The 22,080-nt window shown below is 44.2% G+C and overlaps 1 protein-coding gene and 1 long non-coding RNA gene across 3 annotated transcripts in view; one reads left to right on the top strand and one right to left on the bottom strand.

Moving 5' to 3' along the window:
- LOC143764383 (uncharacterized) overlaps window positions 1-13,893 on the bottom strand; it is a 19,985-nt gene extending 6,092 nt beyond the window's left edge. Inside the window, exon 1 of the long non-coding RNA XR_013213175.1 lies at window positions 11,259-13,893. This is a non-coding gene — a long non-coding RNA (uncharacterized LOC143764383). The remainder of the gene's footprint in view (window positions 1-11,258) is intronic.
- SCN2B (sodium voltage-gated channel beta subunit 2) overlaps window positions 1-22,080 on the top strand; it is a 25,487-nt gene extending 3,407 nt beyond the window's left edge. Inside the window, exons 2-5 of one of the 2 annotated variants that reach the window (XM_077249905.1) lie at window positions 9,653-9,816; window positions 15,123-15,333; window positions 15,536-15,732; window positions 19,900-22,080. In XM_077249905.1, the coding sequence (XP_077106020.1) occupies window positions 9,653-9,816; window positions 15,123-15,333; window positions 15,536-15,732; window positions 19,900-19,923 (596 nt within the window). In that variant the 3' untranslated portion in view covers window positions 19,924-22,080. Of the gene's footprint in view, window positions 1-9,652; window positions 9,817-15,122; window positions 15,334-15,535; window positions 15,773-19,899 lie in introns of both variants that reach the window. The other variant, XM_077249906.1, reaches the window with a different exon arrangement.

Here is a 22,080-nt window from a genome sequence, read left to right as displayed (position 1 = left end):
GGTGGTGACGCTGTGGTGGTGCAGTGCAGTAAATAACAAGGACACCAGGTTGCAGTCTCTTTACCTCTTTACTGAAGATCTCTGAGTCCTCAGTCCGGAATACGGTTCACCAGGCTGCGCAAGTCCGGCTGGTCCAATGGCACCTCCAGAGTTCTCTTCACAGGTGGAAATCGGTGCCTTCCTTCTAGCGCTATGTGTTGTGGTCCTTCCCTGCTGTGCTTACGGAAAGTCCCAACAACTGTTGTGTCTGTTTCTTAAGTTCCCTCACAACTCGATTAGATGATGTTCTGCTAATCCTCCGTCCCTCCCTGATGTTCTGGTTGGGACGGCACCCGTTTGACGGGTAGGCTCGGAGCTCTTCCGGGACCCTAGAGTCGCCCCTCTCCACAAGTTGCCCCCCAAGACTGCATAGGTGATTTAGGTTAGACAGCCCGCCTTAAACTGACTGTCCTGCCGCTGTTTAGAGTATTGCTTGAAGCTGAATGTTATGATACTCCCTCGGCGTTCCGGCCACCGGTTATGCGCCTCAGTAGGATGTTGCTTTGGTCTTACAGCACGACTCCTACTGGTATTTCTCCTTTTGCGTGATCTCGTTTCTCACTCAGCACAATCTATCTCTCTTCTAATCCTTCCTTGGGCACCGCCGCTACCCGGAGCAGGCACGGTCCCGTTACGTTCGTTCAAGTTGCCAAGCCTCTGCCAGGATCCCACCCCTGACAGAGACCCTACTGTATCTTCCCCTACAACACCCTCTGCCACAAGGTGTTGCCTGGTTCCAACCCAGTCAGCTTTCTGATCTAACTTCCTGCCTGACCCCCAGTTTACCCACTATGGTGGGGAGTGGCCTAATGAATAGCACCCTTAGCTCCCCCCGGAGGCCCGGCTATGAAATGTATTGGTGTCTGTGATACCTGATCAGATAAACTCCTTCAGTGCCATCAGACGCACCATAGCTCCCCATAGTGGCGGAGCCACAGTACTGCAACGACCAGGACTCTGGGGCGCTGCACTCCCCCCTGGTTAAACACAGTACTCCGGGACTGGGAAGAAAACAACAATACAAGTTAGCAAAAAGACATACAGTTTTGTTGAGTGCAATAACAATAAGTATACTTGAACAGGCTTCCCTTTATGGGAGGTAAGGACACTTGAACGTTACAAACATGGTTAAATATCATAGCAACATGCTATAAATAACTCTTCTTACCCAACCGGGTATTCTACTAAGTGCAAAATTGTTGAACAATAATTTAACATTGCCTTTAAGGACATACACTCTGAATCCACTAAAGACCTTCCTATAATCACATTATAAGGTAATTTAACTTTTTCATTCTCCTTCTTTAAATCTGCAGGACCGCCTGTCCTAACGGCACCAGACCTACTGCCTCTCCTTTCTATGCAGGACCGCCCCGTTCAGCCCGGGCCTACTGCCTTTTCGACTACTATACACGGTATAGAACATAACATTACTTTCAGTTTAAGAGCACTGAGCCATCTCTACATGACTCCTATGAGGACTCAGGGTTTACCTTCTATCCTAACTATCTATCAACATTATCAAAACATTCTCTACTAAACATTAAGCCTTCTCATTATCTTTCTCACTATCTTTCACTTTTTCTTTTCAGAGAACATCATCAGCATTTCTTCACAATCAACTAGTTAAATACATATAACTTACTCACATAAACATTATCATCACTTTCTTTGGTCGAGACATTATTGCTTCCAGTCTTAAAGCAATATCGCCGTTTAAGCGCAACAAATGAACATCCCCTTTAAGAGGGGACCAAGTCTCTATGAGGTAGCACGCCTTCTCAAGCTACCAGTCCATACTCAGCAAAGGTTCCAGTGTGGTATCTTCACAAAGAGTCCTTCTTTAAGTAAAACCAGTTGGGAGCACCTTTAAGAAGGTGCAAACTATATACAAGGATTTTGTATCATGCATTGTTCATGATTCAGCAGTTCTTGATAACTGGTGCAAAAACGTAGAAAACAAACAAAAACAATAGGGATCCCGGGTCAACAAAGGTATCCCTTTAAGAGTTAACCCTGGATGGGTTTTAGCAGCAAAACAGCAGAGGAACAGTTAACTATTTACATGTTCAGGTTTCCGAGGTTTAGTTGGACGGCTTCCAGGGCTGCACCTGGCACTTAACCCTTCTTGGCCTGGGGAAAGTGAGGTCCAGGGTTACACCCAGTGCTGGACAAACGCCGTTAATCCGTCTTTCATGTACGGTTAAATCATGCGCAGCGATGGATGTCTGCACAGCTTGAGTATGGGCATTTGCTGCAGCAGAGGTAGCGGTTGCTGCAAGATCAGTCACTGGAACGGAGTCAGCAGCTGGGGCACTAGCAGTCACTGGAGTGATGTCGGTTGTCAGGGCAGGGTCGTCCTTCATACCTGCTTCAGATGCGGTCCCTCCGGTGCCGGTCTGCTCTGCCTCCGCTGGGGTCTGGAATGCTGGCTGCAGGGCCTCGTGCTGCGACGTTGTCATCTCTGCTCGCAGCATCTCGCTTTCCGGCAGGGCCTTGCTTGATGGCTTCGGAGCGCTGGAACTTCTTTCTTGCTCCAGACCAGACGAGGCTGCCGACAGACGTCTGGCGAGGCTCCCGATGATGGCCTTCTTCCACCCGGCCTCAGTGCTCAGCTGCGTCTGCAGGAGTTGGTGGATCAGCTCATCCGCTCCGGTCTGCAGGAGGTCAGCGTCAACTGTGGAGGTCTGGCTGCGGTGCCTCTCCGGGTAGCTGGGGGAGTCCTCGGCTCCGACCCCACGCTCCGGCTCCGGGCGGCTGGCCATGGCGTCCTCCATGTCGCTGAATTCTTCTTCCTGGTCCTTTTCCCGCTCTCTCCTTCGTGGGCGGTTTCGCTTTCGTTGTCTCCGCCCCCCATTGAGGATCAGTAGGCGGATCTCGGCTGCTGACGGACACGTCCTCAAGGGGCAGAAATATTTAGACTGGGCGGCCATTGTCTTTCGCGCTCTCCAGCTTGTTCACGCCCACTTCCACGCCCTTCGTCTTCTCCTGCGCTCTCCTTAGCGCTGTAATGGCGGCGGTTTTGGCGGGAACTTTTGGCGGCAAGTGGCAATCCACAGTCTTTGCAATAAGTCACAGTTCAAGCAAAATAAATCACAATTCCAAGGCACACATGACCCGATTCCTCAGGCTTAAGTAGATCCTGTTCGTGACGCCAAGTTGTAGCGCCCCCACTGCCGCAGGGCCGAGGGGTACCCGGTACCGGGCCTCTGAGTCTCTGCTCTGGGGTTGTCACGGCGGCTAGGCCCCGGTCCGTGACCCTGCCGTGGGGCGTACAGTGAATAATAGATATGGATGATGGTGGTGACGCTGTGGTGGTGCAGTGCAGTAAATAACGAGGACACCAGGTTGCAGTCTCTTTACCTCTTTACTGAAGATCTCTGAGTCCTCAGTCCGGAATACGGTTCACCAGGCTGCGCAAGTCCGGCCGGTCCAATGGCGCCTCCAGAGTTCTCTTCACAGGTGGAAATCGGTGCCTTCCTTCTAGCGCTATGTGTTGTGGTCCTTCCCTGCTGTGCTTACGGGAAGTCCCCCACAACTGTTGTGTCTGTTTCTTAAGTTCCCTCCCAACTCGATTAGATGATGTTCTGCTAATCCTCCGTCCCTCCCTGATGTTCTGGTTGGGACGGCACCCGTTTGACGGGTAGGCTCGGAGCTCTTCCGGGACCCTAGAGTCGCCCCTCTCCACAAGTTGCCCCCCAAGACTGCATAGGTGATTTAGGTTAGACAGCCCGCCTTAAACTGACTGTCCTGCCGCTGTTTAGAGTATTGCTTGAAGCTGAATGTTATGATACTCCCTCGGCGTTCCGGCCACCGGTAGTGCGCCTCAGTAGGATGTTGCTTCGGTCTTACAGCACGACTCCTACTGGTATTTCTCCTTTTGCGTGATCTCGTTTCTCACTCAGCACAATCTATCTCTCTTCTAATCCTTCCTTGGGCACCGCCGCTACCCGGAGCAGGCACGGTCCCGTTACGTTCGTTCAAGTTGCCAAGCCTCTGCCAGGATCCCACCCCTGACAGAGACCCTACTGTATCTTCCCCTACAACACCCTCTGCCACAAGGTGTTGCCTGGTCCCAACCCAGTCAGCTTTCTGATCTAACTTCCTGCCTGACCCCCAGTTTACCCACTATGGTGGGGAGTGGCCTAATGAATAGCACCCTTAGCTCCCCCCGGAGGCCCGGCTATGAAATGTATTGGTGTCTGTGATACCTGATCAGATGAACTCCTTCAGTGCCATCAGACGCACCATAGCTCCCCATAGTGGCGGAGCCACAGTACTGCAACGACCAGGACTCTGGGGCGCTGCACTATTATCGGCCCATAGCTGCATTCAGGCTTCAGAGCTGGAATCTGAGTGTTTTTTGTTGGCTCAGTCTTTCCACAAATATGAATTTAAAAGCTATGGACGCCTTTGACATGAAAAAAAAAAATGTTTTACATGCAGTCAGAAAAAATAAATACACAATATTGGAATTCTCTGGGGTTTTTTTGTAACAGGACATAATAAAATGAACCGGTCCTTAGAAGGTCCTAAAATGAGGTAAATACAACCTCAGATGAACAAACAAGAACGCATGAGAAATTGCACCGCGTCACTGTTTAATTAAGAGAAAATATGCCAAAATGCTGAAAAAAAATGTGAAAAATTAAGTACACCCCATGGATCAATAGATTGCATAAAACCATAGCATTGTATGTTAGCGGTTACCTTTAGATACACAGTTTGCAGTCTGCCCCTAATGTCAGACTTCCCTCATCCCAATGTGCCCCCATTACTAATGATGAGCGAGTGTACTCGTTCCTCGGGTTTTCCAGAGCATGCTCGGGTGTCCTCCGAGTATTTGTTAGTGTTCGGAGATTTAGTTTTCATCGCGGCAGCTGAATGATATACAGCTACTAGACAGCTTGATTACATGTGCGGATTCCCTAACAACCAGGCAACCCCCACATGTACTCAGCCTGGCTAACAGATGTAAATCATTCAGCTGAGGCGATGAAAACTAAATCTCCGAGCAGTCATAAATACTCGGAGGACACCCGAGCGTGCTCGGAAAACCCGAGCAACGAGTATATTCGCTCATCACTACCCATTGCCCCTTCCTTCCTATGTTTCATCCTTCTTATATAGGCCATGAATGATCTATTTCTCCCTCGTATTCACACTGACACTGAGCATTGGATGATTTCCCTCTCCTTTCCCCTGGGTGTTCTTCTGTCTGTAGCTAACCCACAGCCTATGTGATACACAGTATAGAGTTCAACCTATGTCCTCATCCCTCCCTAAAGACATAGATGTTTAACCCCTTCCCCAGACACTCTGTCCTGCCATGTAGAACCTTCTCCCCATTCCCTGCAGCTATCCTAAACACTGACACCAGAACAGTCAGTTGTGTAAAGGAGGTAAAACAGACTCTACAACAGCAGAATAGTAAGAATCCTACTCTGTTCTGCCGTGTAGAACCTTTTCCCCATTCCCTGCAGCTATCCTAAACACTGACACCAGAACAGTCAGCTATGTAAAGGAGGTAAAACAGACTCTACAACAGCAGAATAGTAGGAATCTTACTCTGTTCTGCCGTGTAGAACCTTCTCCCCCTTCCCTGCAGCTATCCTAAACACTGACACCAGTACAGTCAGTTGTGTAAAGGAGGTAAAACAGACTCTACAACAGCAGAATAGTGAGAATCTTATTCTGTTCTGCCGTGTAGAACCTTCTCCCCCTTCCCTGCAGCTATCCTAAACACTGACACCAGAACAGTCAGTTGTGTAAAGGAGGTAAAACAGACTCTACAACAGCAGAATAGTGAGAATCTTATTCTGTTCTGCCGTGTAGAACCTTCTCCCCCTTCCCTGCAGCTATCCTAAGCACTGACACCAGAACAGTCAGCTATGTAAAGGAGGTAAAACAGACTCTACAACAGCAGAATAGTAAGAATCTTATTCTGTTCTGCCGTGTAGAACCTTCTCCCCATTCCCTGCAGCTATCCTAAACACTGACACCAGAACAGTCAGTTATGTAAAGGAGGTAAAACAGGCTCTACAACAGCAGAATAGTAGGAATCTTAGGCTGGTTTCACATTTGCGTTTTTTGCCGCTGCGTTTTAGCGCAAAAAAACGCATGCGTTTTTTTTTCTATATTTAACATTAAAAACGCATGCGGTTTTTTTGTATGTGTTTTGCCGCGTTTGACGACGCATGCGTCTTTTCTATGCTTGCGTTTGGTCGCAGAAATGCAACATGTAGTAATTTCTAGAGGCTTTTTTTGCGGCAAAAAAACGTATTGCTGTCTATGTAAACGCATGCGTTTTTAAGCACATGCGTTTGGTTGCGTTTTAATAGAAAAAAACAATAATACACACTGATAAGCCACCCCCCACCATCAAGGTAATAATGGGATCCAAACCCTAACCCTAACCCTGACCCTAGGGATCCTAACTAGGGTTGAGAGAAAAAGATCGGCCAATTTCAAAAGTCGCCGACTTTTGCCAAAGTCGGGTTTCGTTTTTTTTATATATATATATATATATATATATATATATATATATATATATATATATATATACATATATATATATGTATATATATATATATACTGTATATATATATATGTCATTGAGACACATATATATATACAGTCATATGAAAAAGTTTGGGCACCCCTATTAATCTTAAGCTTAATGTTTTATAAAAATGGTTTATTTTGCAACACCTATTTCAGTTTCATATATCTAATAACTTTTGGACACAGTAATGTTTCTGCCTTGAAATGAGGTTTATTGTACTAACAGAAAATGTGCAATCTGCATTCAAACAAAATTTGACAGGTGCATAAGTATGGGCACCCTTATCATTTTCTTGTTTTAAAAACTCCTACCTACTTTTTACTGACTTACTAAAGCACTTTTTTTGGTTTTGTAACCTCATTGAGCTTTGAACTTCATAGCTAGGTGTATGCAATCATGAGAAAAGCTACTTAAAGTGGCCACTTGCAAGTTGTTCTCCTGTTTGAATCTCCTCTGAAGAGTGGCATCATGGGCTCCTCAAAACAACTGTCAAATGATCTGAAAACAAAGATTATTCAACATAGTTGTTCAGGGGAAGGATACAAAAAGCTGTCTCAGAGATTTAACCTGTCAATTTCCACTGTGAGGAACATAGTAAGGAAATGGAAGAACACAGGTACAGTTCTTGTTAAGGCCAGAAGTGGCAGGCCAAGAAAAACATCAGAAAGGCAGAGAAGAAGAATGGTGAGATCAGTCAAGGACAATCCACAGGCCACCTCCAGAGATCTGCAGCATCAACTTGCTGCAGATGGTGTCACTGTGCATCGGTCAACTATACAACGCACTTTGCACAAGGAGAAGCTGTATGGGAGAGTGATGCGAAAGAAGCCGTTTCTGCAAGCACGCCACAAACAGAGTCGGCTGAGGTATGCAAAAGCACATTTAAAGAAGCCAATTTTCTTTTTGGAAGAAGGTCCTGTGGACTCATGAAACCAAGATTGAGTTGTTTGGTAATACAAAAAGGCGTTATGCATGGGGGCAAAAAAACACAGTGCGTTGTATAGTTGACCGATGCACAGTGACACCATCTGCAGCAAGTTGATGCTGCAGCTCTCTGGAGATGGTCTGAGGATTGTCCTTGACTGATCTCACCATTCTTCTTCTCTGCCTTTCTGATGTTTTTCTTGGCCTGCCACTTCTGGCCTTAAAAAAAAACCATTTTTATAAAACATTAAGCTTAAGATTAATAGGGGTGCCCAAACTTTTTCATATGACTGTATATATATTTGCTTCAGCGCGATATAGCTGAAAAGCCGGTAATTCAATTGCCGGCTTTTCATTTCTCCTGCCTAAACCCGACATGATATGAGACATGGTTTACATACAGCAAACCATGTCATATCCCCCTGGGCTCCCGCGCAATTTTCTCCACCAGAGTGGTAAAGCCAGTGACTGAGGGCAGATATTAATAGCCTAGAGAGGGTCCATGGTTATTGGCCCCCCCTGGCTACAAACATCTGCCCCCAGCCACCCCAGAAAAGGCACATCTGGAAGATGCGCCTATTCTGGCACTTGGCCACTCTCTTCCCATTCCCGTGTAGCGGTGGGATATGGGGTAATGAAGGGTTAATGTCACCTTGCTATTGTAAGGTGACATTAAGCCAGATTAATAATGGAGAGGCGTCAATTATGACACCTATCCATTATTAATCCAATTGCATGAAATGGTTTTTTTTAACCACACACACAATATTGCTAAGTATTTTAATGAAATAAACACACAGGTTGTTGTAATATTTTATTGCTCTCTCAATCCACCTGAAGACCCTCGTTCTGTAACAAATTAAAAATAATAAACCAACAATATCTCATACCTTCTGTAGATCTGTCACGTCCCACGATGTAAATCCATCTGAAGGGGTTAAAATATTTTACAGGCAGGAGCTCTGCTATAATGCAGCTGTGCTCGTGCCTGTAAAACCCCGGGGAATGAAGGAAATGTAGGTCAATGACCTATAGTTACCTTCAGTCGCGGTGATGCGCCCTCTGCTGGATGTCCTCATATGACGTCGCGCGTGGGAAAAAGTTCCCAGGCTCCAGTTCATGAGGACATCCAGCAGAGGTCGCATCATAGCTTTTTCTATTTATATTGGGTTTTCTAGATGATTTTGATGATTGGCAGCTGTCACACACTTCTCAGCATTCGTTTCAAAAATGCAAACGCAGGAAAAAACGCATGTAAACGCGTTTTTTTACCGCATGAGAAAAACGCATGCGTCTAAAAAACGCAGCGTTTGCACGCGTTTACATGCGTTTTTTCAACACCTGCGTTTGCGTTTTAAACGCTGCGTTTTTAAACGCAAATGTGAAACTAGCCTTACTCTGTTCTGCCATGTAGAACCTTCTCCCCATTCCCTGCAGCTATCCTAAGCACTGACACCAGAACAGTCAGCTATGTAAAGGAGGTAAAACAGACTCTACAGCAGCAGAATAGTAGGAATCTTAAAAGACTTCTTTTTTTTTAAGTTGTTGAATTCTTCATTTACAAAAATGTGTGCAAAGGTATCCATAACCTTTAAGTGTTCACAATGGTCACGTTACGTTATGATAATGTAGGTAGAAATATCTATGCCACTGCATTATAAGAGTTCAGCTCTGCAGCGGACCTGACAACGAGCCTGCTGACTGTTTCCTATGACAACCAGCAGAACTGTGAAGCAATCTCTGCTATAAAATATAGACTGTTACCCCGGAGCAGTGAAAATTAAGTAAAGCAGTGGGCGACCACCCATCATTGATCATGTAAAGCATTCTTAAAGTTTTAATTAATGAGAATTTGGTTTAAAGGGTAATTCGTTGTAGCTATGTTTTTAGGAAATTAAAGGAGTATTGTAATGCTAGACATTTTTGGCATATCCACTGAATTTGCTGTAAATAGCTGATAGGTGTGGGACCTTCCTCTATCTCAAGGACTGGGGTCTCCCACAATTCACTTCTATGGGAGTTCTAAAAAAAAAGTGCCGATCGCAGTTGTCACCGCCACGTGCCGCTCTGCATGCAATGACTTCCAGTTATGCTTTTCTGCCACTAATGTTTGCATGTGCTCAGTTTGTGCATCCGGGATGGAGATCGCTGTGCCCGCTGTTATTTATGCCCTTAATGGCTCCGACATTCGACTGCCCTGCAACTTCAACTCATGCTACAAGATGGACATCAAACAATTCTCCATGAACTGGACGTATCGGAGCTGCGAGAACTGTACGGAGGAGACGGTGAGCGATGGTGTGGACCTCTGTGAATGTACTGGCTCATCTGTGCCAAACCATTGTGCTCCAGTATGTCCCCATCATGTGTCCCCAGTACGCACCGGGACTCACACCTGTCCACATTTAACCATTTGTGAGAACCATGAACGTCCACGCTCCGTCCACGCTCAGTCCACGCTGATGTTTCGTTTCTTTCTAGTTCATTTCCATCAATGTCTTGTTTCCTTTGTGTTTGCAACTTTTCTCATATTGTACAGATGACATTTTATTGGCTTTGTATTCTAACACTTTTATATGCAAAACTAAACCCTAGTCGTACCCGCCATTTCCTGTTTTGTTTTTTTTTACAAAGTATTTATGTGTCCCAAAAAATAACAAGTTATTTTTTATCTACAGGATTCTGATCGCTGGGGGTCCGAGCATTCAAACCCTGAGTTATCCTGAAACCAGGGCTCTAAAACCCCGTCATAAATGAAGCAGAGGTGCACACGCTCCATTCATTGTCTATGAGACTGCTGTACTCTGCTTTATCCTACAGTCCCATAGACAATGAATGGAGCGGAGGTCGAGCATGTGAACCTCTATTCTAAACGGGGTCTTCAGAGCCCCAATCTTGGGATTGCTGGTGATCAAACCCCCAGCGATCAGCAAGCTCCACCATGTCCTATTGATAACACATATCTTTAATTTCACACAAACCTGCCCTTCGTCTTGCTGGCCTCATCCTCAACAACAAGGTACTTTTGATGCACATACCAGTTTAATATATCTTTTGTAATTTTCATGCTCTGTAACTTTTTTCAGTGAGCGGATCCTTTTTATCAGCATTCTGACAGCACTGTAGGTGCTGGAACTTACTTTCAGTTCGCAATACTTATTTATCCTGCCATTGTCCAATGGTTTTTCTGACTTTTCTCATGCCATACTCTGTAATTTGCCATTCAATGTTTTTTCAGTGGGCGGTTCATTTATCAGCATTCTGACAGCACTGTAGGTGCTGGAACCTACTTCCTTTCAATTCGCAATACTTATTTATCCTGCCATTGTCCAATGGTTTTTCTGACTTTTCTCATGCCATGCTCTGTAATTTGCCATTCAAAGTTTTTTTTCATTGAACGGTGCCTTTTTATCAGCATTCTGACAGCACTATAGGTACTGGAACCTACTTCCCTTCAATTTGCAATGCTTAATTCTCCGGCTATTGTCCAATGGTTTTTCTGACAGCACTGTAGGTGCTGGAACTTGCTTACCATTATGTGTGATGCACTGTGTCTGGCTTACAAACACCTATACTATAAGGGAACCACACAAGGACAGACACTCCAACTCACCCTACCAACACTAAAGAGCCTGGCCACAACTTGCATAAAAATGAAAAAAAAGTAAAAAAAAGTAAATAAAAAGATGAAAAATGGCAGGAGAGTTGGAGCAGAAAAACAAAAACTTACATGAGCTATTACTATGAGCGGCACTTCCATTGTATCATCAATCCTTGTAGACTTCCCTTCATTGTTGGCCATGGAATCTGGGAATGATATTTCCAATACCTTCAATTTTTCTTGCCCAGATCTGAAATGTATTATGAGAAAATATATTTTTAAGAAATCTAAACTTAAATAATAAAAAATGAATAAGCAACAAAAACTCTAATATGTTCTTGCAGTAGGAAAGCGATCACTAATGGAAGTCTCACAATTTCTCAGGAACTAAAACCCACCGTGCTATTGAAATGGGGCTTCAATGTCCCACTGAGAGCGCGTGAAAGTGTGGGAAGCCGTGGAATGGGAACGTAGCGTGAAGCCGAAAACAGAAAGGAAGCAACGTGCGCCGGATTAGTCAGTTAACAAGGCTTATGTGTAAGCGCGGAGGTATGGGAATATACAGCTCGGCTCGTGAATGTGGAGCGCGTGGGTTGAGATTCGCCTCCTCGGGCAACGAGCACAACAGGCACTGGAGCGAAGGAAGCCTGTGTGGGAAGGACAGGAACCAGAGATTCAATAAGAGAGTTCAGAAAAATGGAAGAATAAAAAAATAAAAAAAGGTGATAATAGAATTAAGAATAGAACTGTACAATATAAAGTAGGATCGGTGGGGAACGTGGCTTTAGCGGGGATGGAGAACATTAGCGGAGCTTTGGGTTCACACATTGTGGTCAAGTTGAGTTTTTTTTTTCTTACCAAAATTGTCAATTTACAATTTTGGTTAAAAAAAAAAGACCTTATCAGGACAACACTGCTTTAAAACTAGTGATGAGCGAAAGCGATTGGATAAGATGCTATCCGAGTATCTACGACTAGGAATAGGCTAAAAAGGAATGGAAACTATAAGGATATGTCCACAGTCACCAAACTGGGCAGATTTAGTTCCGGAGGGTTAAACCCGTGGTGAAAATCCACGACGTGGGTCACTAACTTATAGTTCTAGAACATCCATGTACGCACACATGACTGACGCTCCATTCTTATCCACATTGACATCAGGTTTGGAAATTCCAAGAAGAAGAATGATCCGAGTATAAGAGTCACCCCAGATTTTTGTGACATATGCCTTTCATGCCCAGAAACGCCCCAAATTTGCTGAAAATGACCCCAGAGAAAAGCTAAAAATAAATGCCGGCAGTAAAGTCCCTAAAATATAGACCTCAAAATAAATAGAGACTTCCTGAGCCCTAATAAATGAAGTCCTTAAAATAACCTCAGCCCAAAATACAGACCCCAGGGCAAGCACAGGTCCTAGACCAGATCCCAAAATCAACAGATGAGACCCAAGGATAAATGCAGATCACAAGATAAATCTACAGCTATCAGACCAGACAAACTAGATTAATACAGACCCTAAATTAGAACCCCCCCCCGATCACAAAATGAATACAGATCCAGATGCCCCCCAAATACAGGTCCCAATGCTGAAACCTTAAACCTATTGACACCCCCTGATTAAATACCGACCCCAGAATAAATGTGTATCTCATACTACAGACTGCTGAATAAGCACGGACCCCAAGAGTAAATCCATATATCAGCCCAGAATAAAAAGTAACTACCTACTTGACCCCAGACTAGACCCCCTAACCAAATACAGATCAGACCCAAGATACACAGGACCTGCGGACCATAGACCAGACCCCCTGAATAAATACACATCCGAAAACAGACCTCATTAAATCCATACAAACCCCAAACCCCTTAAATAAACACTGACCCCAAAGCAGAACATCCTAAAAAAATGACCCCAGAATAAATACATACCTCATACAGACCCCTAAAAATCTAAGGAGCTAAGAATAAATACAGACCCCATTACAGACTCCCTATACCCCAGCTATGATGTCCAAGATAAATACAGACCCAGACTCCATCATTCTACTAAACATTTTGCACCGTTTGACTTCTACATTCTCTATGTATCACAGTACATAGCAGTCTGCAGAATGAGTTAACAGCGAATCCCTCAGGTGAGTTTGTTTTGAGGACAGGGTCTGTAAGTCTTAGTTCTCTTTTCCTGAACTCTCTTCTAAGCTGATTCACGACCAAATCCATTTGCTTTTTTCACATTTATGCAAAACCCTGACATTGGGTTACAACTATGATAAATAATCGTACCACTATACATTACATAACCCCCCACAATATACTACAACGCCTTCTGTACAAAATAATATACAGTGGCTACACCATGCCATACAGAGAACTTATAGTCCCATAAGAGTACAAATAATCCCATGCTGGAGTTTGCTTCCTAAATGCAAATTTACACAACTTTCAAAATTGTCTTCATTAAAATATTCTACCATTTTGTTGCTGGAGAATGTCTGTAAGTCCTTTATTTAGCTGAGTGCTTTATAAAATGTTACAAATCCTTCTCCTGGTTATGAAGACTGACTGCAGAGAAAACTGGATGTAAAAAAACCAAAACACATAATGAGAAACTAAGCGCAGGTCAGAAGCTGTGCTGATATATTAGCTACTGTAAACATCAGCACCGTGGATGCACAAAGAGCTCAGATCCAGCCTATACTACTGGGAGAGACACACAGAGCTCACATCCAGCCTATATTACTGGGAGAGACACACAGTGCTCACATCCAGCCTATATTACTGGGAGAGACACACAGACCTCACATCCAGCCTATATTACTGGGAGAGACACACAGACCTCACATCCAGCCTATATTACTGAGACACACAGAGCTCACATCCAGCGTATATTACTGGGAGAGACACACAGAGCTCACATCCAGCCTATATTACTGGGAGAGACACACAGACCTCACATCCAGCCTATATTACTGGGAGAGACACACATAGCTCACATCCAGCCTATATTACTGGGAGAGACACACAGACCTCACATCCAGCCTATATTACTGGGAGAGACACACAGAGATCACATCCAGCCTATATTACTGGGAGAGACACACATACCTCACATCCAGCCTATATTACTGGGAGAGACACACAGAGATCACATCCAGCCTATATTACTGGGAGAGACACACATACCTCACATCCAGCCTATATTACTGGGAGAGACACACAGACCTCACATCCAGCCTATATTACTGGGAGAGACACACAAAGCTCACATCCAGACTATATTACTGGGAGAGACACACAGACCTCACATCCATCCTATATTACTGGGAGAGACACACAGAGCTCACATCCAGCCTATATTACTGGGAGAGACACACAGAGCTCACATCCAGCCTATATTACTGGGAGAGACACACAGACCTCACATCCAGCCTATATTACTGGGAGAGATACACAGAGCTCACATCCAGCCTATATTACTGGGAGAGACACACAGACCTCACATCCATCCTATATTACTGGGAGAGACACACAGAGCTCACATCCAGCCTATATTACTGGAAGAGACACACAGACCTCACATCCAGCCTATATTACTGGGAGAGACACACAGACCTCACATCCAGCCTATATTACTGGGAGAGATACACAGAGCTCACATCCAGCCTATATTACTGGGAGAGACACACAGACCTCACATCCAGCCTCTATTACTGGGAGAAACACTACCACTGAGGGAAAATAGGTAATTTGGATCAGGCAGCAAACTGCACATCAGGGGGTCTGCAAATGAATGAAGGAAAGAGGATTGCAGAGTAAAACTGCAAGTTTATAACTAAAATTACCTGATAACGTGTCAAACTCATGTTTTCCATAGTGTCCATAGACTTTTTGCTACACTATCAGTATATTTTGTGCAATATCTGTCAAAACGTTTATCGACGTTATTACAAAGTTCCACCAGAATGTAACCATCCTCTGTTTCTGAACTTCCAGTTTATCCAGTACGATAAGAAGATCATCAACCAACGTCTCGAGCGTTTTCAGAACCGTGTGGAGTTTACAGGAAACCCCATTAAAAATGATTTAGCAGTGACAATCCATGACGTTCAGCTGGAAGATGAGGGAGAATACCATTGTTATGTGTTGAACCCACCAGACCGTCATAAGGGCACTGGGAGAATTCGCCTAGAGGTCCTTACAGAAGGTATAAAATGGGCAACGACATTTAGTATTGAGTCAGCCAGTCTACGATAGCAATGCACCATAGGAAAAACATGCCAATTAGCTCTCTTCTTTGTATGTCAACGTTTGACCCTTTAATTGATAAATTGCTTGAGATATTAGCCGAGATATTAGCCACCATACCAGTCCAGTGACGATTCCATCATTGTGTCTTCTTCTCCTAGTTCCACCTGAAAGAGACTCGACCGTTGCAGTTTTGGTCGGAGCATCGGTTGGAGGTTTTTTGGCCGTTGTCATTCTTTGCCTTGTCATTCTGAAATGTGTCAGAAGAAAAAAAATGCAAAACCTTAACTCAGAGGATCAGAAAACTGAGGAAGAAGTAAAAACTGATGGAGAGGGGAACCCTGAAGGAGAACTGAAAGTATGTGAACAATGAGGATCTGGGGGAGAGATGGGAGAGGGTGAGTAAGGTGGGCGGCTTTCCGACAGTCGGGGAGGGTCAGGTGGAACAGGGACCTCGGGCAGTGATAGAAATCACAGGTTCCTGTAGAAAAAGTCCTAATTGGGCCCCTCCCCTCTAATTACCCCCTCCCTGAAAATTTGGCAGCTTTTAAAATCAGGGAAAGTGGCATATATTAAGGAAGGTACACAGTAATTATGCCAATAATGAAGCCCCTTATAGAGTATAATGCCTTAAGAAATGCCCTCATTGCTGAGTATCGCTACAGTTAATTCCCCCCACAGTCCCCTATCACGCACATAATGATGATGACACCACAGTGCCCCTGGAAAAGTAACCCCAACATAGTATAATCCCTCCCACAGCATGATGTCCCAAAAGTGCCCCCCGCACAGTATGATGGCCCCACAGCTCCCCTATTTATAGAATGGAGGCTCCACAGTCCCCAATACACAGTGTGATGGCCCCACAGCTCCCCTATATATACAGGTGCATCTCACAATGCAGACGAGCTGAAGGCTGCTATCACAGCAATCTGGGCTTCCATAACCCCTCAGGAGTGCCACAGGCTGATCGCCTCCATGCCACGCCGCATTGATGCAGTAACTGATGCAAAAGGAGCCCCGACCAAGTATTGAGTGCATTTACTGAATATACATTTCAGTAGGAGAACATTTTGGATTTTAAAAACCTTTTTCAAGCTGGTGTTATAAAGTATTCTAATTTACTGAGATAATGACTTTTGGGCTTTCATTGGCTGTAAGCCATAATCATCAACATTAACAGAAATAAACATGTGAAATAGATCACTCTGTGTGTAATGACTCTATATAATATGTGAGTTTCACTTTTTATATTGAAGAACTGAAATAAATTAACTTTTTGATGAAATTCTAATTTAATGAGATGCACTTGTATATAATGGAGGCCCCACAGTCCCCTATACACAGTGTGATGGCCCCCAAAGCCCCCCACACATGATGTCCTCTATAGCCCCAACATGCAATTTGAGTGCCCCCACACACAATATGATGGCCCCACAGTTCTCCACTTATTATAAGGGCCCCCACAGTCAGCAACCCCCACACACAGTTTGATAGCTCGATAAATCCACTGACACTCCATGGTGTCAGCTGCAGTGCTTCCAGACAAGCTTTGCTTATCTTTGTCCAGGGTTGGTGTCTTTACCTTCCCAAGTGACCGCTGCTACCAATCGCTGGCTTTAGTGGTAATTCTAGCATGTTGGCACAAGATTGCTGAGACCAGTGATAAGGGTAGCGTAAGACCAGTTGGGCACTAGAGGCTTTTTCAGGTGAGTGCTTTTGTGATTTTATGCTACTTGTACCTTTTCGACATTTTTTTTTAAAACTAAGACAACCCTCTCTAAAGGCAGAAAAATGGAGTTATATATCAGAGCACAAGTCTTTTTTTAAGCTGAAAAAACATTAGATGATGATTTTAGCTCGACTGGATCACGATCTAAAGTGTACGGAGGCTTCCTAAATCTTTTCTGACGGAAAAGAAATAAAAATGGGAAAATACTAAATCCACAAATATATGTAACAATGGAACGCAAGGAATGTATCTGCTCCTTTGCAAAAAAAAAATAAAAAAATCGAAATCATCTTCTGCTCAGGACCTAAGTGTCCTTCCCATCCTGTACAGCTCTGGTTCATGTTGCTCCCTTCCAAGACTACAGAGTCTCCAGAGAGTATTACGGGATATTTCCAGTTTACTAAACCAGTGGAGATGTCAAATCCGGCTATGGATGCTGCCTTGCAATTCACAATTGAAATCCATTCCAAATAATATAGGTAGCTGCTGCCGCTGGGGCGGTAAGAAAGCCAGCATCCCTGCATGGTGGGAGGAGGAGAACCATGCGGATGCACCGGCAGAAGTTACACCGCTGCAGCCAATCACTTGCATCAGTAATGTACTGCATGGGACCAATGAGGTCAATGATTTGCTGCAGACGTCCCAGGAGTAGGCAGGGATGTCATCGCTGACCCAAGTGGAAAAAAAAAGACTATCGGAGAGACCTATGGTATATTAATGGCATTTATTGGATAGATGGAAGAAAAAGATATTAGAGAGGAAAAACAAATACGTAAAGTTCCTCAGGTGATAACGTTCTGACATACAGAGGGCGACAATGTTGTCACTATAGCCATAGTAATTATAGTCATAGCTGCCAAGGCGGCTGCCATGGGACTGCTCCGCATAGTTGCCAAGATATGGATAACATTCCCAGGGACTCTGCTTCCGGGCAGGGAATAAACATATCATAAGCAATGCCTCCAGGACATAAGAATGTTATTATGTACATCCTAAGGGTTCCTTAAAGGGGGTCTTCTGGATTCTGTTATTGATTGCCTATCCGTAGGTCATGCAAATGAGCTCGAATCCAGGAGGAAGAAAGCTGATTCTGTAGTAGCTGTGATGAATACTGCAGCATTCTAGGAGCAGCAGCACTAGACACAGCTCTGTGAATTCTGCAGTAGCTGTGATGAATACTGCAGCACTCTACAGCTCAGTCCTATTCTAGGAGCAGCAGCACCAGACACAGCTCTGTGCATTCTGTAGTAGCTGTGATGAATACTGCAGTGCTCTACAGCACATCCTATTCTAGGAGCAGCAGCACCAGACACAGCTCTGTGAATTCTGCAATAGCTGTGATGAATACTGCAGCACTCTACAGCACATCCTATTCTAGGAGCAGCAGCACCAGACACAGCTCTGCGAATTCTGCAATAGCTGTGATGAATACTGCAGCACTCTACAGCACATCCTATTCTAGGAGCAGCAGCACTAGACACATCTCTGAATTCTGCAGTAGCTGTGATGAATACTGCTGTGGTCTACAGCACATCCTATTCTAGGAGCAGCAGCACCAGGCACAGCTCTGTGAATTCTGCAATAGCTGTGATGAATACTGCAGCACTCTACAGCACATCCTATTCTGGGAGCAGCAGCACCAGACATACCTCTGTGAATTCTGCAGTAGCTGTGATGAATACTGCAGTGCTCTACAGCACATCCTATTCTAGGAGCAGCAGCACTAGACACAGCTCTGTGAATTCTGCAGTAGCTGTGATGAATACTGCAGCACATCCTATTCTAGGAGCAGCAGCACCAGACATAGCTCTGTGCATTCTGTAGTAGCTGTGATTAAAACTGCAGCACTCTACAGCACATCCTATTCTGGGAGCAGCAGCACCAGACATAGCTCTGTGCTTTCTGCAATAGCTGTGATGAATACTGCAGCACTCTACAGCACATCCTATTTTAGGAGCAGCAGCACCAGACACAGCTATGTGCATTCTGCAGTAGGTGTGATGAATACTGCAGCACTCTACAGCACATCCTATTCTAGGAGCAGCAGCACCAGACACAGCTCTGTGCATTCTGCAGTAGGTGTGATGAATACTGCAGCACTCTACAGCACATCTTATTCTAGGAGCAGCAGCACCAGACCTAACTATGTGCATTATCTAGTAGCTGTGATGAATACTGCAGCACTCTACAGCACATCCTATTCTGGGAGCAGCAGAACCAGACCTAACTCTGTGCATTCTGTAGTAGGTGTGATGAATACTGCAGCACTCTACAGCACATCTTATTCTAGGAGCAGCAGCACCAGACCTAACTATGTGCATTCTGTAGTATCTGTGAGGAATACTGCAGCGTTCTACATCACATCCTATTCAAGGAGCAGCAGGCACAGGTACAACAAAATCTACATGCTGTGCCAATGTGGTGTGGCCTCTTAAACCACCTAAACAACGGGGTGCAGGAGTTGAACCATGACCAATCTGATATTAATGACCAATTTTAAGTATCGGCCATCATTATTAAACCCCTATAAGCTTGGGACATTTCCTAGTTACATACATACCAGTAACTCTATAGACCACATAAGGACTTGCTTGCTGATGCTCATAAACCACCATTGGTTATTCTATAACTAGATGCCTGTAATTGATGCATCTATGGTTTTGGGTAGCGCTGTGGAAATAATGTAATAATCCAGATGTCATGCGAGGGTAACTACGTTTTTTGATTTATCCATAGTATTACAGACTATCCATAATGTGGTTGTAATGTTTTCTCCATGCTTCTTTCCCGCAGGCAACCATCCCTGAGGTTCTATGACCTGCCTCTTACATCTACAGTTACGAGCGGATTCCCAGGGAGAAGCAGACAACTCTGTCCTTAGAATATATTAATAATACTCTTATATTCATTTTGAGCATTACTAGCTCCCGGGCATGAAGATTATGTGACACCCACTGTTAATAATCCCAAGAGACTGCAGGAACCCTTCCACTGTGTATGATCCTGAGATAGTGAAGGAGACATCTGGGCAGCTTTGGTCTGGAGACACTTGGAGCCTTCTCCTGTTTGTGAGCGTGCACATGTCAGGTTCAGTGGGTGCACGGAGGGTGGACGATCCAGTGGACTGTTTTTGTAAATGTGGACGAACCCAGGTCTCCTTTCAAGTATGGATCACTTGCAGAATGAAGGAATGTTTTTTTTGGCACTGCATAGGTTTTGCATCCATGCTTCTTCATCCATTAATGTCCCATTACCAGTTCAGCACACAATATGTTTCTAAGGTGCCGACATCTATTAAGAGTAAAGTTGGCTAGACCCAGTGGGACTGAGACCGACCAACTAAGTAATATGTATGTGGTGTACCAGACTCTCCCCCAACAGATAATGTTGGGGGGGATGAAGATGTCTGATAGCAGCACACTCCTATCTCTACAAAGAGAACACATGCATAATGCATGCTCTGCAGAACTGAGAGTGCATGTGTATAGGGTAGGTGGGTGAAATAGCGGTTGGTCAAGCAAATGTTTAGCCGACAGCTACCAAATTTGTATGGCCAGCCTTTGACTAGACTCTCCCCAATCTGAATGCATGCATGATCATCTGAACTGAGCATGCATATGAATAGAGGATGGTAATGGCTAAACAAGCACTTGAAAAACTAAAAACCTAAGTCAGGACATCATTACTTTCACAAAGGTACAAGATGCGATATTCTGTACACATACCAATAATACAGAACTGTCCAGGCTAATGCATCCTGTAGATCAGGGCCGCCAAGTCTATTGGTTTCTGACTGTCACTGATTTTTCCACTTTTTTCTGAAAATGATGGGTCCAATCAGAAAAACACTGCCAGTATCTCATCAGAACCAAATATATCGGGCATCCCTGCAAAATATTTTGTAAATCCTTATACCAATTGCTTTTTATTCTTTCTATTCATAGAAGGGAACATACGATAGTATCGATATAACAGGATGACCTACTCAGCACTGCCAATATACTGCCAATTGCATCGATATAGGTATTTTAATTCCTATTATTGTAGCAATGTTTTCTTGACTCTAATTCTTTAGCTGTTGTGGTGCCAATCTCATGAAGAAATGTCTTTCCCAAGTGCTAACTGGTGATACTAAGACGGAGAAAGATGGAGTTTCTGTGACAGCCCCATTTCATTCATGGATGAGAACAGACCGGTTGTATCACTTCTCAGCAATGTCATAATATAGGTCATAGGGTCATAGCTTCTGTCCTGTCTGTAGAAGACCAGCACATAAAGACTCTACTCGGCAACATCCTATGCTAGAGATAACACTTATAGAAGCCAAAACTAATAATGACACACAAACTTTAATTTTAAAGGGAACGCGCCAGCATAATTTTATTTATGCAATGAGTTATATGGCTGTATAGATCCAATTACAACAATAAAAATGATACCTGTTTTGTAGTAATCCATCCGATTACTACAGAAATCAAGCTTTGAAACCATATGTAAATTAGCCTGGAAGTGCTGGGGATGTTTAGGTTTACATGGAAGTCACGGACACGCCCCCACATTAATTTGCATGAAGCTTCAAAGCTTGATATCTCAGCTCTGGTACATCGGATCACTACAACACAGGTATCGTTTTCATTGTTATACCAGGACCTCTACAGCCGTACAACTGGTTTCAGTATTAAAACCATAATGACAAGTTTAGTTCAAGCCCTTATACACAGCAGAAGGGTCCCCGGCTTAATGCATTTCTGTGTTTATGGGTCCTGCATGCCTAGATTAGGGGGAAACATGAACATTCACTGCATATTCATAAAATAAAGCCACAGGGATGTTTTGTTGATGGCTGCAAAAATTCAGCACACTGATTTAGCTTTATATTTCCAGTTGGTCAAGCTCAGTGCTGTTTGATACAGTACTTGGCTATTCACCTTGTCCTTCATTATTTCAGGGATAATAAAAATTATGAAATCTTAA

Source organism: Ranitomeya variabilis, chromosome 4 (assembly GCF_051348905.1).
Source record: "Ranitomeya variabilis isolate aRanVar5 chromosome 4, aRanVar5.hap1, whole genome shotgun sequence".
In the NCBI taxonomy this organism is placed as follows: domain Eukaryota; kingdom Metazoa; phylum Chordata; class Amphibia; order Anura; family Dendrobatidae; genus Ranitomeya; species Ranitomeya variabilis.
Note: the sequence above shows the minus strand (reverse complement) of the source record. Positions and strands in the feature narration are given on the sequence as shown.